Genomic DNA, 16582 nt, shown 5'->3' on the forward strand with positions numbered 1-16582 from the left:
CAGTTTGGACCATCAACAAGTTCTGGCCATTGTGAAAGTCCACCATGTTTTATTCTGGCTGACTAGCAAGAAGGATTTGTGGAGTCGACTGGTGAGATGGGCACATAGGCCTCAGGAGTAAATTGTCACAGTGGTACAAAAAATTGATGAAAACATGAGGATACAGAATGCCTTACAAGGACTTCTTTGGTAGAACACAGTAGTATGGATGAAGTCTCAGTCATTACTACACTAAATGGTGTTGCTGTTGAAAAGAGGGAAGATCCAGCACAGATGAAAACTATAGAACCCTTGGTGAATGTGCAGGGACAGACCAAAGGAGAACTAAAATTAAAAAACAGAACCTAGTATAAGAGGAAATACTATCCGATGGTGCAGAAATGGTTGGTTTTCATCCCAGCTCATTTTTAGCCAGCTATCATGAAATATTTCCATGATGCTCCAACATCTGGTCAATTGGGATTTGTGGAGACTATATAGACAAGATAAAATGCAGGTATCACTGGCCAGCTCTCTACCAAGCCATTAAATACCATATGAGCAACTATAAAGAATGCCACCGGTGGAAGTACAAGCTACAATTGGCTCTGGAGCATCTGGTACCAACCGTGCCTGCAGCAGCACCACCACTCGACTGAATTGGAATTGACTTTTTGATTTTCTCGAAGTTGACAAAATAGAATTGATATGATGTCACCAAAGCTGCGCCAATGATGAAAGTTCCAGAAATTGCAAAATTCCTTGTAGAAGGCATCATTTTGAAGCATGGAGCTTACCATGTGATGATCTCTGATTGTGGGAAAAGTTTTCCAGTCGAGGATAGTATCAAAAATAATTGCATGTGGTGGCATCACCCACAGGATAACAGCAGCCTACCACCCACAGGAGAATGGTCTAACATAATGTTTTAATAAGATGTTGGCAGATATATTCTTGATGTAAGTTGATGTTGGCAGAAAGACTGGGATACAATACTGAACCTCAAGATATTTGCATACAACAAAAGTGAAGCAAAACCCTACTTTCTTCACACTGTTCTTGTTTCAACTGGCAGGTACTCAGGCTGACTACATGAAACACATCATCACCAGTACAGTGAGCAAGGCAGCTGGCTCACATACAGCCCCTGGACACCCTGGAGAAAGCCCAAGAGCACTCTAATGCCAGGCTCAGCCCAGTGAGATACAGCTTGGGAAACTTGGTATTAATTTCTATGCCTTTGTGGAAAGTGGGACAATCGGAAAAGTTACTAAGGCGCTATTTTGGGGCAATCGTATACTTCCTCACTTGTTGAATGTTACATATGGAGTTAATGATTATGACCTTTCACCAAGAAGACAAAAGCACAGAGACTTTGTCCATGCACTACATATGAAGCACTACTAAAGTCCTGAGGAACAGATTGACGATGGGAACTTCCAGGGAACTGAAGACCCTCTTGACGATTTCGAAGCTTCTAAGTGAGGGGCTACCTCCAGTGTTCATCATAATGAAGAGAATGTGGCAATGAGATCAAAATGAGAGGATCCACCAGTGCTGCCATACATAGGACCATTGACAAGATCTAGGACCAGCGTGCTGTAGTCAGCTTCATTGAGAACATCTGAAACAGCGGTTTGCTGTTATTCCCAGAAAGGGAGCAGTGTCACAAGCTGTGGTGTGTGAAGTATGGTGTAGTTGTTAATATTGCTGACTGATATGTTACAGGTCACCATTTCAAACCCAGATACCATCATTTATTTGTTATTTAGTATTTATCATTTCTGAAAGGTTCACAAAAGTCTTACATTTGTATCTTTTGGAATATTCAGTGTTTATATAAATAGCAGCATTCTGGAATATTCTGTTCTGAGTGTATGTTGTTGTTTGTAATGAACATGGTTTCATCCTAAGTGTTGTATTTCATTGATGATTTTGCTTTGGATTTGGACTTGAGTGTGACAAATGACATGACAGATATTCCTTATTAATATTTGCTTGAGCTGCTCGATTTCTCTTTAATAGCTGACTTCTTTTGTATGAGATGAGATTTCATTTTCTCTTTCTCTCTTTGTACCTGTCACTTTTGTTGCTTTGAGATGATTACTCCTTTCATGTATTTCTTCGTAATCTTCTTTGTTTAATATTCCGATTTGTTGCTTAATTTAATCTGATGCACTTCTCTGTTCTTCGATAAATTCACATTGCCTACATTTCTGACTTCCTGGCTGATCAGTGTATTTCTTTTTGCATTGTACTCAGTACATTAGGATTCTGTGATTGGTCAAGGATTATAACATCCTGCCCAATTTCTATATTGTTTAATAAGATACTGCCTATTTCATAATACTTCTATTTGCTTATTGTCTATTTGTTTCTTCTGGAAGCATGTGTTTGGCTTTCTTGGCAAACTCTGCTAACATATAACCACTGTCTTTGCTAATATATCCAGAGTCCCAAATGAAGAATTGTTCTTTACCCTTTTTTCATGCTGATACATTAAAATCTCTTGTTATCATCTTATTCTGGGATTTGGTGTCATTTATCAGATTCTTTAACTCTTTGCAGAGGTCTTCTACATCTTAATCAGTAGAGCATGTAAATGTGTCAGCTCATTATAAACTCAAGGAACACCTTTTATTTTCAAAACAAGTCTCACTGTTTTGCCTGAGATTCCTGTGATATCTGTAATAATATTTTTAAATTTATCTTTACCACAACACCTATGTCTGAATTTCCTCTCTACTCTGTTGTCCTGATTTTAATACTATTTGGTCTTCATTTTTGTACCACACTTCAGATTTCTATGTCCTATCTGACATTATTTAATTCTTCTTCCATCCCCACTAACATATCGCAGATCCTAGAGTTCCTCTATTTATTGTCCACAAACAAAAAATATTTGAAGCAGTTCAGTTGCTAAGATCCATGTTATTGTTTATTTAGCCACTCTGTAACAAAGTGCGAGCACGTAAAATGTTGAGTACATATTGTGTCTCTTAAATATATTAGCTGGTTTCCTGCAGATGACAACTCTTTATCATTACTTCAAACATTTGAACTCAAATATATCAATACTGCCAGAGCCTGAAGAGTTTGTCGAGGGAGGAGGGAATGCCAAACTTAAGAGAAAGCTCTGGCCACAACAGTCTCACCTTGGATATGAATATTTCTTACTCTCAGAGCCTGCAAGCAGTATAACCATTTCACGTACTGATCATGTGTTAATAGAGGTCTTAAAATCTCCATTCAGTAGTATCAATGTGTGCGTAATGAACCACAGTATTAACTCTTTAGAGCTGACAGTTTTGGGAAAGTGTATATCATAATCTTTTTCAGTAGTTCTGGAATCAGGAGGCATCTTAATTAGTACTGAATCTTCAGAATGAGAGAGAAGTAAAGCTATTCATATTAAATAAAATGTGTTAACACTATGTGGATGGCTAGAGGACAAATGTAAGGATGTAGAGGCTTATCTCACTGGGGGTAAGATATATACTGCCTACAGGAAAATTAGAGAGACCTTTGGAGAAAAGAGAACCACTTGCATGAATACCAAGAGCTTTGATGGAAACCCAGTTCTAAGCAAAGAAGGGAAAGCAGAAAGGTGGAAGGAGTATATAGAGAGTCTACACAAGGGTCATGTACTTGAAGACAATATTATGGAAATCGAAGAGAATGTAGGTGAAGATGAAATGGGAGATATGATGCTGCGTGAAGAGTTTGACAGACCACTGAAAGACCTAAGTTGAAACAAGGCCCCAGGAGTAGACAAAATTCCATTAGAACTACTGACAGCCTTGGGAGAGCCAGTCCTGACAAAACTCTACCATCTGGTGAGCAAGATGTCTGAGACAGGCGATATACCCTCAGACTTCAAGAAGAATATAATAATTCCAATCCCAAAGAAAGCAGGTGTTGACAGGTGTGAAAATTACCGAACTATCAGTTTAATAAGTCACAGCTGCAAAATACTAACGCGCATTCTTTACAGACGAATGGAAAAACTAGTAGAAGCCGACCTCGGGGAAGATCAGTTTGCATTCCGTAGAAATGTTGGAACACATGAGGCAATACTGACCCTACGACTTATCGTAGAAGAAAGATTAAGGAAAGGCAAACCTACATTTCTAGCATTTGTAGGCTTAGATAAAGTTTTGACAATGTTGATTGGAATACTCTCTTTCAAATTCTGAAGGTGGCAGGGGTAAAATACAGGGAGCGAAAGGCTATTTACAATTTTTACAGAAACCAGATGGAAGTTATAAGAGTCGAGAGGTATGAAAGGGAAGCAGTGGTTGGGAAGGGAGTGAGACAGGGTTGTAGCCTATCCCCGATGTTATTCAATCTGTTTATTGAGCAAGCAATAAAGGAAACAAAAAGTTCGGAGTAGGTGGTGGTGGTGGTTGTTGGGATGTTTAAGGGGGGCTAAACAACTAAGGTCATCAGTCCCCCATTGGAGTAGGTATTAAAACCCATGGTGAAGAAATAAAAACTTTGAGGTTCGCCAATGACATTGTAATTCTGTCAGAGACAGCAAAGGATTTGGAAGAGCAGTTGAACGGAATGGACAGTGTCTTGAAAGGAGGGTATAAGCTGAACATCAACAATAGCACAATGAGGATAATGGAATGTAGTCGAATTAAGTCAGGTGATGCTGAGGGAATAAGTATTTGCATGGAGTGTAGCCATGTATGCATGTGAAACGTGGATGATAAATAGTTTAGACAAGAAGAGAATAGAAGATTTCGAAATGTGGTGCTACAGAAGACTGCTGAAGATTATATGGGTAGATCACATAATTAATGAGGAGGTATTGAATAGAATTGGGGAGAAGAGGAGCTTGTGGCACAACTTGACTAGAAGAAGGGATTGGTTGGTAGGGCATGTCCTGAGACATCGAGGGATCATCAATTTAGTATTGGAGAGCAGCGTGGAGGGTAAAAATCGTAGAGGGGGACCAAGAGATGAATACACTAAGCAGATTCAGAAGGATATAGGTTGCAGTAGGTACTGGGAGATGAAGAAGCTTGCACAGGATAGAGTAGCATGGAGAGCTGCATCACCAGTCTCAGGACTGAAGACCACAACAACAACAAAAACACTATGTGGAATATAGAGACGAGTTACTACTAATGTATATGGGCAGATACTACATAAATCTCAGCACACTGTTCTACACTGCTGGAGGATAAATTGATTCGTAGTCATCCTGTATAGCAGTTGTTGTGTTCGCCTAGAAAACGATCCTTGCTTGAAACTTCCTGGCAGATTAAAACTGTGTGCCCGACCGAGACTCGAACTCGGGACCTTTGCCTTTCGCGGGCAAGTGCTCTACCAACTGAGCTACCGAAGCACGACTCACGTCCGGTACTCACAGCTTTACTTCTGTTTACAGACAGACTGTACCTCCCCAGCATATACTGTCCAGTTTTCTTGTAGAGCACACAAAATAACTTCACTCAGCTCATATTTGTATGTTGGAGTTATTTTCTGTTTATTGAGTACTTATTTGCAGTTGTTAAGTGAGTCGTTAAGAAAAACAGCTCAGCAGTTGGAACTGTCAGCTGTCTGCCATACTGAAGAACCTGTGACCCAGTGTAACATTGTGCTAATGTGTACAGGGTGGTTATAACTAAACTTTCACTGCTTGAGAGGGCCTCCATGAAAAGTGAGGAATTGTAGGACAGTGAAACTCTGTGGAAATATTTGTGAAGACATGCAGAAGAAAAATAATGAATAAATCATTGAAAGAAGCACATTTGTTAACTGTATACCATGTTCACATTTCAGGTTACAAACATTACTCAATGTGATGACTGCATCCATGACAGCCTGGAGCACAGTAGAGATTGCTCTGTTGTTGTTTGAAACATCTCAGGTGCGATGTTGGCTACCTTCCATCCATCATCATATTCAACCTCCAACATTTGCTAGTGTTCCATTAGCAAATGCTGTCCTTCAAATAACTGCACAGCCAGAAATCATACGGGTTCAAATCTGGTGATCTGGTGATCTTGTGGGCCACGCAGTTTGGGGCAACCAGCCATTGATGCAGTTTTCTCCAAATTGGTTACAGAGTGAGTGAGTTACCTAATGCGCATTGTGAGAGGGAGCTATATTGTGCATCATAGCATCTTGTCTCCCATACAGTAGGGCTAGCAGATCACAGTAAAGTGTGCTGTTCACGCTGCATGTCCTTGGTCCTCATGGTCCTCAGGATCTGAGTTCCTCAAAGAAAATTGGACCAATCAGGAACTGTACCATGAAGCCACACCACAGCGTGATGCATTAACTACTGCAGGGGAACTTCATGAATGTTTGTTGGTGCAGATGATCCCCAAGTGTGACAGTTGTGTGTGTTCACTGCCCCAGTGAGTGTAAGGGCTTCATAAAATGTTCCAAGGCCGCACGTCATCAGTTTCAACCCTTGCAAAACATCTAAGAGCGAAGTCTATTTGAATGTCTGTATCACATGATAAAAGTTGCTGACTATTGCGAAGTTCATATGGATACCACTTCACAGTTGTTCACAGCATTTTTTGAACAGTGGACCATAAAATGTTCAGCTGTCATGACACACCTCATGCGCAGTTTGAAGATTGCACATTGCTTGCAACATTCTCAGCCATGGAAACAGTAACTTCTTCTGCAGGTCTTCACAAATATTTCCACAGTGTTTCACTGTCCTACAATTACTCATTTTTCATGGAAGCCATCTCAAGTAGTGAAAGTGTAGTTATAACCACCCTGTACACATTAGCAGAATGTTACACTTGCTCACAGGTTCTTCAGCATAGTAGACAGCTGACAGCTCCAACTGCTGAGCTGTTTTTCATAATGGCTCTCTTAGCAACTGCAAATAAGTACTCAATAAACAGAAAATAACTCCAACTTACAAATATGAGCTGATTGGAATTATTTTGTGTGCTCTACAAAAGAACTGGACAGTATATGCTGGGGAGGTACAGTCTGTCTGTAAATAGAAAAGCAAGGATTGTTTCCCAGGAGAACACAATAACTGCTATACAGGATGACTAAGAATCAATTTATCCTCCAGCAGTGCAGGACAGTGTGCAGAGATTTATGTAGTATCTGCCCATATACATTAGTAGTAACTCATCTCTATATTCCACATAGTGTTAACACACTTTATTTGAAATGAATAGCTTTACTTTGAATGTTTGGAGCCATAAGCAAACTAATGCAGAAACAATAATATTAATGTTCTATGTTCTCTCTCATTCTAAAGATTCAGTAATTAAGATGCCTCCTGATTCCACAACTACTGAAAAAGATTATGATATACACTTTCCCAAAACTGTCAGCTCTAAAGAGTAAATACTGTGGTTCATTACGCACACATTGATACTACTGATTGGAGATTTTAAGGCCTATGTTAACACATGATCAGTATGCAAAATGGTCATACTAATTGCAGGCTCTGAGAGTAAGAAACATTCATATCTACATCTACATCCATACTCCGCAAGCCACCTGATGGTGTGTGGCGAAGGGTACCTTGAATACCTCTATCAGTTCTCCCTTCTATTCCAGTCTCATATTGTTCGTGGAAAGAAGGATTGTCGGTATGCCTCTGTGTGGGCTCTAATCTCTCTGATTTTATCCTCGTGGTCTCTTCGCGAGATATACGTAGGAGGGAGCAATATACTGCTTGACTCCTCGGTGAAGGTATGTTCTCGGAACTTCAACAAAAGCCCGTACCGAGCTACTGAGCGTCTCTCCTGCAGAGTCTTCCACTGGAGTTTATCTATCACCTCCATAACGCTTTCATAATTACTAAATGATCCTGTAACAAAGCGCGCTGCTCTCTGTTGGATTTTCTCTATCTCTTTCATCAATCCTATCTGGTACGGATCCCACACTGCTGAGCAGTATTCAAGCAGTGGGCGAACAAGTGTACTGTAACCTACTTCCTTTGTTTTCGGATTGCATTTCCTTAGGATTCTTCCAATGAATCTCAGTCTGGCATCTGCTTTACCGATGATCAACTTTATATGATCATTCCATTTTAAATCACTCCTAATGCGTACTCCAAGATAATTTATGGAATTAACTGCTTCCAGTTGCGGACCTGCTATATTGTAACTACATGATAAGGGATCTTCCTTTCCATGTATTTGCAGCACATTACACTTGTCTACATTGAGATTCAATTGCCATTCCCTGCACCATGCGTCAATTCGCTGCAGATCCTCCTGCATTTCAGTACAATTTTCCATTGTTACAACCTCTTGATATACCACAGCATCATCCGCAAAAAGCCTCAGTGAACTTCTGATGACATCCACAAGGTCATTTATGTATATTGTGAATAGCAACGGTCCTACGACACTCCCCTGCGGCACACCTGAAATCACTCTTACTTCGGAAGACTTCTCTCCATTGAGAATGACATGCTGCATTCTGTTATCTAGGAACTCTTCAATCCAATCACACAATTGGTCTCATAGTCCTTATGCTCTTACTTTGTTCATTAAACGACTGTGGGGAACTGTATCGAACGCCTCGCGGAAGTCAAGAAACACGGCATCTACCTGGGAACCTGTGTCTATGGCCCTCTGAGTCTCGTGGACGAATAGCGTGAGGTGGGTTTCACACGATTGTCTTTTTCGAAACCCATGCTGATTCCTACAGAGTAGATTTCTAGTCTCCAGAAAATTCATTATACTCGAACATAATACGTGTTCCAAAATTCTACAACTGATAGACGTTCCAAAATTCTACAACTGATAGACGTTAGAGATATAGGTCTATAGTTCTGCACATCTGTTCGACGTCCCTTCTTGAAAACAGGGATGACCTGTGGACTTTTCCAATCCTTTGGAACGCTACGCTCTTCTAGAGACCTACGGTACACCGCTGCAAGAAGGGGGGGGCAAGTTCCTTCTGCGTATTCTGTGTACTCTGTGTAAAATCGAACTGGTATCCCATCAGGTCCAGCGGCCTTTTCTCTTTTGAGCCTTTTCTGGAAGTGTGCTACTGAACAGTGTAGAACAGTGTGCAGAGATTTCTGTAGTCAGTCCATACGTGTTTCTTGCAATAATATTATTAGTAACTCATCTCTGTATTCCATGTAGTGGTAATGCACTTTTTCAGTCTTTGTTGATTGGGTTAGTTGTACACTTACTGCGCAGTAACATATAGACAGCAGATGTAGCCAGTTTTAATCAAGAAATATAGTAATTCCCATAGCACAGAATGAAGCAAAGCAGATCATTTTTTATTACCTGTACTTAACATCTGTAAATGTAATGCTGCCACTGAAATAATGTTATTGATGTTTTCCAGGTATTACCTCAGTCGTTTCAAGGATGCCTACAGGCAGGCTACCATAGATATGATGTTGGGTAAGTGTAGAGTGTAATAATTTTATAAAGCTTTGAAACTGAATAATAAGTTTTCTTATCTGTTAGTGACACTCTCTACAAGCAAGTGAAAGAATTTTGGTTTCATTATTTGAACTGGAAGGTTAGTAAAGTCATTTGAGCCCTTTTATAACTGTTGCATCTCTATTATAGTAATTCATCATTAACAGTGGCCCAGCATACACATAAGGAGCTGGTGTACTTAGTATAAGCTACAACACTGGTTGGCGGTATCCCTGGGAACGAAGCTGCAGATGCCGCGGCCAAGGCTGCGGTCCTCCAGCCTCGGACAGCTTCTTGTTGTGTCCCTTCGTCCGATTTTAGCAGGGTCATTTGTCGGCGCGTTGTGTCGCTGTGGCATGCCGATTGGGCTGCACTTACCGACAACAAGCTTCGGGCCTTAAAACCTCTTCCCGTGGCTTGGATGTCCTCCTCACGCCCTTCTCGGCGGGAGGAGGTCGTTTTAGCAAGGTTAAGGATTGGACACTGCCGGTTCAGCCATCGCCATCTGCTGACGGCTGCGCCGGCGCCGTTCTGCCCATGTGGGCACTTGCTGACGGTTAGACACATTTTAATGTCCTGTCCCGATCTTAACCAACTGCGCCTCGATCTTAACCTGCCTAATACTTTCGATGCCGTTTTAGCGGATGACCCACGAGCAGCTGCTCGTGTTCTTTGTTTTATCAATTTGACAAACCTCGCTAAGGACATTTGATGTTGTTTTTTAATCCTATGCCTGTCAGTCTCTTTTAGCGTGTTTTCCCTTTTAGTTGTTGTCAACTTGTGCCTCGCGGTGCATTTTTAGAGTAGTCAGGGCGCTAATGACCATTGAAGTTGTGCGCCCTAAAACCACAAAAAAAAAAAAAAAAAAAAAAAAAAAAAAAAAAAAAAAAAAAAAAAAAAAAAAACACTGGTTGGCTGTTATGATTCAGAGGTAGTCCATAATCTAGAAATAGATAATTGCACAATGCAGAGACCCTTCCATGTGTGATCTCAGCAGCTACAAACTTTTATACTCAGTACAACCACATTCTTCCAGAGTCCATCCAACAGACTGACATAGCCCAGTAATTCTCAGATCCCTGTTACAGGGAGTTAATTTAACCACTGTTTTTTCATAATTTTTCAGTGTAATTCAAACAAGAATTGGTTTTTATATTTGGATAGCAAATTTTGTTTTTATTTGGATTAAAACGATAAAACTATTTCAAAATGAAGTGTATAAATTGTCAATGTGTACAACTCCCAATGTTTCGGCCACTATTGCAAATTGCCTTCCTCAGAGTCGGTCTTCTTCTTCTCTCTCTCTGTCTCTCTCTCTCTCTCTCTCTCTCTCTCTCTCTCTCTGCTGAATGACAAAAGTTTGGTTCTTATATGCCATATACTGACACAAGAGGCTGTTATCGAACTCTGATAGACTATTGAGGGAGTGAAGGAGGGGTGTTAAATATCCTTTATTGGTGTTTTCATTATTTTGTTTCATTGGTGGAAGTAGATGTTCCTGATTGGTATTTGTTTTATTGCTTGCCATTGATGAAAACAGGTGAATGGGAAACACTGCCTAGTACCAGCTGAGGTGTGCCTGTACCCTGTGTACTTGTGGCCACTGTGCTCTCTCTCTTGTGTGTGTGTGTGTGTGTGTGTGTGTGTGTGTTGTTTTGCGTGATCTCTGCCATTCCGTAGTGCTGTTACTGGTGCCAGCCGAGATGCGAGACGTTGGTACCTGTCTCCTCTACTCATGTTGGTGGGTCACGTGGCTGTATCTATCACCTCTCTAATCTTTCCCATGAAGGTAAGAGTCAGTTTTGCCAGTATACAGGCTTCTCAAAATTCTACCTGTTTGCTGCATTCTTTCTGGTGTTCTGTCACTGCTGATTTGGTGGTTTATGAAATAAGGTGCGAGTATGGGCTAATATATGCAGGTGAGATGGGGCGACTGATCAGTGTACGAGTATTTGAACACGAAAGAGATATCTGACTAAAACAGTGCACCAGGTCAGTAGTGGCAGAACACCAGGATGAGTGTGGCAAACAGATAGAATTTCGAGAAGCCTGCTTATTGGTGAAACAGCTTCTTACCTTCAGGAGGAGGATTAGAGAGGTGATACAAATAGCCAAGCAACCCGCTAACATGAATAGAGAGGGTGGGTACCAACTTTTGGAACCTAGGCTGCCAACAGCTACAGGGCTACAGAGTGGCAGCTCAAGTGAAGCAACACACATAGGTACATGGGAGACTATAGCAGCTACAGGTACACAGAGTACTGGCACACCTCAGTCAGCACTAGATAGCAACTAAACAGTGCTTTGTCATATTGCTGTCCATTTCCCATTCACTTGTTTGAACCAGTGGCAAGCAATAAAGCAAATGCCAATGAAGAACATTTAATTGACAACATGATCATGGACAAAGAAAATATGTTATTGGCTGTTACAATGACTGTGGACGCCTGTGGTTACATCTATATATTGCTTTTAAAAGGTTCATAAATCTTCATTTAATAAATTTCTGAACATTATATCTTGCTTTTTAATTATTTCTTCTCTGCATCTTAAGAGTCTATGATCACTTGAAATTTTAATGTAGTCTAGGATTGTCACATTCTGTACAGTAATGTTTGATGAACTAGTCAGATTGAACTTATCCATTACGGATGATTAAGAGCCTGTGAGACTGTTCTGAATATGAATACAGAAAGCTGCAAATGATCAATTTTCATAATGTTTCTTTATTCCCATAAACTAGTTTCCAAGCCTGTTTAGGCTCATTTTTGTATTGGGTACCTAGAAGTTACTTTTGTAACTTTGTTCTGGGCACTGACTTGTGAAAATGTAGACTGCATTGTATGTAGTATCCATCTGGTAACTTCCATTTTAATTGCTTATTTATTACAGTTCCGCCAGAACTACTGATAGCCTTGGGAGAACCAGCCATGACAAACCTATTCCATCTTTGTGCAAGGTGTATGAGACAGGTGAAATGCCCTCAGACTACAAGAATAATGAAGTAGTTCCAATTAAAAAAAAACAGTTGCTGACAAGTGTGAAAATTACTGAATTATCAATTTAATAAGTCATAGTCATAATGACTTTTTCCCTGACAGTCTTGGAGATATTAGCAAAGAGTATGGAAAAATGGTTTATCTGTACATGATAGAAATAGACTCGTGTTATCCAGGCAGATGGGATGAAGGGATGATGGCTGACTACTTTTGGTCTCTAAAAGCAGATAATGTGGGCCTACAGCATAGAAGAAAATCTGTAAGACAAAATTTCAATGTGAAGAGGAAGGGGTACTGCAAAAAGTGCAGTGTCTCTGTAAGACTTGGAATATGTTGAACTTAAATTATGATTAGGTCTATGAACAAATAAGCGCTGTATGATTTTATTTACTGCATACATTTGTAAACAGTTCAAAGTTACTAGTACAGCTGCAAGTGTCTTTTAATATTTTGATATTGTATAAATGTGACAATTCTTTATAGTGTTATTACAGTTTTCTCATAAGTGATAGCCAATATCTGACTTAACATTCTTCAACAGAGACCAGCAATTAATAAAAACTGTCTTTCAGTATTAAAAGCCTTGAATAAAAATTTAATTTTGCAGCCCTATGTTATTAGCAGTGGGAATATGGGCATGTACACCTATAGCCCGTCTTCCACTCACGCCACACTGTCAATATGCGCAGCTCAACTGGTGCCGTCAGAGGATCAGTTGGAAGATGGAATGGCGCTCCGTAGTTTTCACTGATGAAAGCAAATTCTGCCTGCATGCAAGTGATGGTCATTTGTGCATTCGATATAGACCTGGTGAATGCTGTCTCATAGAGTGCACCTAGAGTGCATTCGTCCAAGACACACTGACCCCAACCCAGGCCTTATGGTGTGGGGTGTGACTGCAACTCCCCTTCACCTTTGGGGTTTCTTGAAAGGATGCTAACCAGAGCTCAGTATATGCAGAATGTTGTTAGACATCTTCTTTCCCCATTCTTGGGACAGGAAGTTGATGTGCTATGCCAACAGGATAATTCTTGCACACACTGCCTGTGAAACTCAACGTGCTCTGCAGTACATGCAGAGCCAGCACAATCTCCAGGCTTGTCTCCAGTTGAGCTGATTCAGGATAGGATGGGGTGCCAAGTGATTCATGTGACTCATCAACCAACAACTCTTCAGAACTACATGAACTGGTGAAGCAGGTGTGGCATAACATATCCCAAGACAGTATGTGCCATCTGAACAATCAACTGGATGCCAGAGTCAGTGCCTCCATTGCTGTTTGTTGAAGCTACACCACGCACAGGTGTTTCAGCGTGGGTTGATACCTGGTACCTCAGAACCACTTGTGCTATTGATCTGTAAATGTAATCATTTCATGTACTCCACATGCACTGTTCAAACAATAAATCTTGAGTGAACTGGAAACCTCTAAAAGGATGTACTATTTTTTTCCCAGCAGTATTTGTGTTTCCATCTGCTACCTTTTGGTAAACAGACTTTATATCAATCCAGTTATATTACATCAACATAACAAAGATAACATGTCATTGCTGTCAGTGTCATCCCTGTGGGGGCTGAAAAATTTTTACTTAGCCCTTGCATAAACATAAATTCTGGTCATTTTCACACCCAAATTGTTTTTCAGGACCAAACGCTTCTTGCAGTCAAATAACATTCTGTGAAATATTGCATTCATGTTTCAAATTAAAACAAAGCACTGGTGAACAGAAACACTATTTTTAGTTGTACGTTGTGAGTTTTGTTTATTTACTTAATTTTTAGAACAGTTCTCAATTAGTAGAAATTATTTGATAGAATCTTCTTTGCCAGATCCACCACGAGAAATCATGAGGCTACAATAAATTGTAATATTTATGGTAGAGTGTTTATTAATTTTCAATTTACAATGATAGAAAATTTATGCATTTACAAATGACTTTTTCAGGTAACATTGTGTCAGATGATGTATTCTCTCAAGAGAAGGCTGTTGATGAAGAAGATGTAGCCTTAACAGCTGAGCATGTGAAATTGCTCATTGAAGATTGTAAAAAAATGTTAATAAGTGATTCTGAGATCATTCTTGGGGCATGGGGCCTTATAGATGCAGACCCAGTGTAGGTATATACTAAATATATGCTTTTGCTCTTTACATTTTCTTGTGAATTGTACTCTATGGCTTGTATTTGGGTTGCAGGTCAGGAGATCCTACAGAAACTGAAATGGATTCTATCTTGATCCTTACACGGGACTCTTATTATGTTGCTGAGTAAGTTCTTTAAGCATGAATATTGTTAGGTAAATAGAGAAATATGATCAGTGATAATTTACATGTAGTACACATATTTATGTAAATAATCAGACTGTCTATCAAGACTAGCTTAATACCTGCTGCTTTGCTCATGTAGACTGTACAGGCAGCAGAAATTTTTGTTTAATCAAATTTCTATATTGTTCACAAATTGCAACACCTTCTAAGCTTTTCATGCTAATTAAGCCCATATAAGCATGGTCTTTTCTGAATGTACTCCTGGCTGAAAAGTGATTCTGGTAACTGGAGTTCAAAGTTTTTGTTAATCATGTCTTTTGTGTTCTTGTCGAGATATTTCCATAGCAACTTTCATCCCCGAGCAAATGATTCTTCATATCTAGCTGAGAAGTGAAATAACATTTTCATAAAACTAGCTTTAAAATTCCTTTAACGTAATGAAATATTTTTAAAAAAATTTTAATCCCCTATTGGGTGCACTCTCTTAGGAATTCAATTTCCAGGAACACAAAACACTTACTTTTTTATTTCTGACGGAGAAGTCAAATACTGATTGTCATAGATGTAGCCTAAAAAATCCTTTAATACTTCTTTAGTAATTATTTATTTAAAAAAAAAACTTTCACCCACTTTTCTACACTTTTGTAGTTGAGTTTCCAAAAATGCTGAAACACATCTTTTATTTTCTGACTGAGAAACCAAACATCAGTTTTCGTAGTTCAAGCTTCGAAATTCCCTTAATAGTGACATACTGTCAAAAGGCCTTTCCTCCCCCACTTTACCCCTTTAGTAGTGGACAATCCTTATTAAATAATGACGGCAGTATAAGATCGACACCCTCTCCAAACTTCAAGTTTCTATCCTTAGCTGTTTGGGCTGGGTGGTGATTAGTCAGGGATTCAGTCTGACCCTGTTTCACCCCCATAGGGTTGAATTTCTGAAAACAGTGAAAATTTTTTTGTTTCCAATTAAAAAGCCAAATTTAATTTTTCTTAGATTTAGCTTTAAAAATGTTTTCATAATAAAGTATTTTCATGAAACATCTCATCCCCTATTTCACCCCCTTACGGTTCAGTTTCCAAAAACACTGAAACACACTTTTTTTAAAAAAAATTTGTAACCGAGAAGTCGAATACCAATGTTCATAGATGTAGCTTTAAAAATACTGTATGATGTATTTTCAAAAAAAAAAAAAAAGCTTTCACCAACTATTTCATCCCCAAAGAGTTAAATTTCCAAAAATGCTGAGACACATATTTCTTTATTTCTGACCAAGAAACATAATACCAATTTTCATAGGTGTAGCTTCAAAATTGCCTTAATAGTGACATTTTCCAAACAAACCTTTCATCCCCTAGTTTACTCTCTTAGGGTTGGAATTTCAAAAAATCCCTTTGTAAACGACTCTTACCCAAATTTCAAATTTCTATCTTTAGCAGTTTTGGCTGGGCAATGATGAGGCAGTCAGTCAGTCAGTCAGTCAGTACATTGCCTTTTATATATGAGAGATTGATTGTTGGTATATACTGCAGTCTGAAAATTAATGCTAAACTTTCATCATTAATCTTACCAAATAGTGCAAACATTATGAAATACAAATTCAAATGAATCTACATAATCTCAAATCTTGGAACATGTGCATAATGGTAATAGTGTGTAGTAATTCTAGCTGCTTAAAGAAGCATATTATGTAAATACTGAATTATGACCACTAGCGTTCAATGCTTGTATACGTTTTTCCGTAAGTATTTCAAGTGCCTTGCAGGACTGAGATGTGTGTAGACCTCTTGCAATGACAGAAATATTTACAATGTTACGCAGACTATGTATCATGCGTAGTTACAATGTAATGTAATCTAATTGTGAATGGAAGTAACTTTAATTTTGTAATTTAGTTACCATGTGTTTACAATCACCCTGTTCCTTTCTCTTTAAACAGATTAAGT

General features: G+C 39.2%; 1 protein-coding gene across 1 annotated transcript in view; it reads left to right on the plus strand.

Moving 5' to 3' along the window:
* Nucleotides 1-16582, plus strand: part of LOC126177145 (phosphatidylinositide phosphatase SAC2) — a 371512-nt gene that overhangs the window by 240409 nt on the left and 114521 nt on the right. Inside the window, exons 10-12 of the mRNA XM_049924417.1 lie at nucleotides 9292-9350; nucleotides 14316-14484; nucleotides 14565-14636. Coding sequence (XP_049780374.1) covers nucleotides 9292-9350; nucleotides 14316-14484; nucleotides 14565-14636 — 300 coding nt within the window. The remainder of the gene's footprint in view (nucleotides 1-9291; nucleotides 9351-14315; nucleotides 14485-14564; nucleotides 14637-16582) is intronic.

This window comes from Schistocerca cancellata, chromosome 3 (genome assembly GCF_023864275.1).
Source record: "Schistocerca cancellata isolate TAMUIC-IGC-003103 chromosome 3, iqSchCanc2.1, whole genome shotgun sequence".
Classification (NCBI taxonomy): Eukaryota; Metazoa; Arthropoda; class Insecta; order Orthoptera; family Acrididae; genus Schistocerca; species Schistocerca cancellata.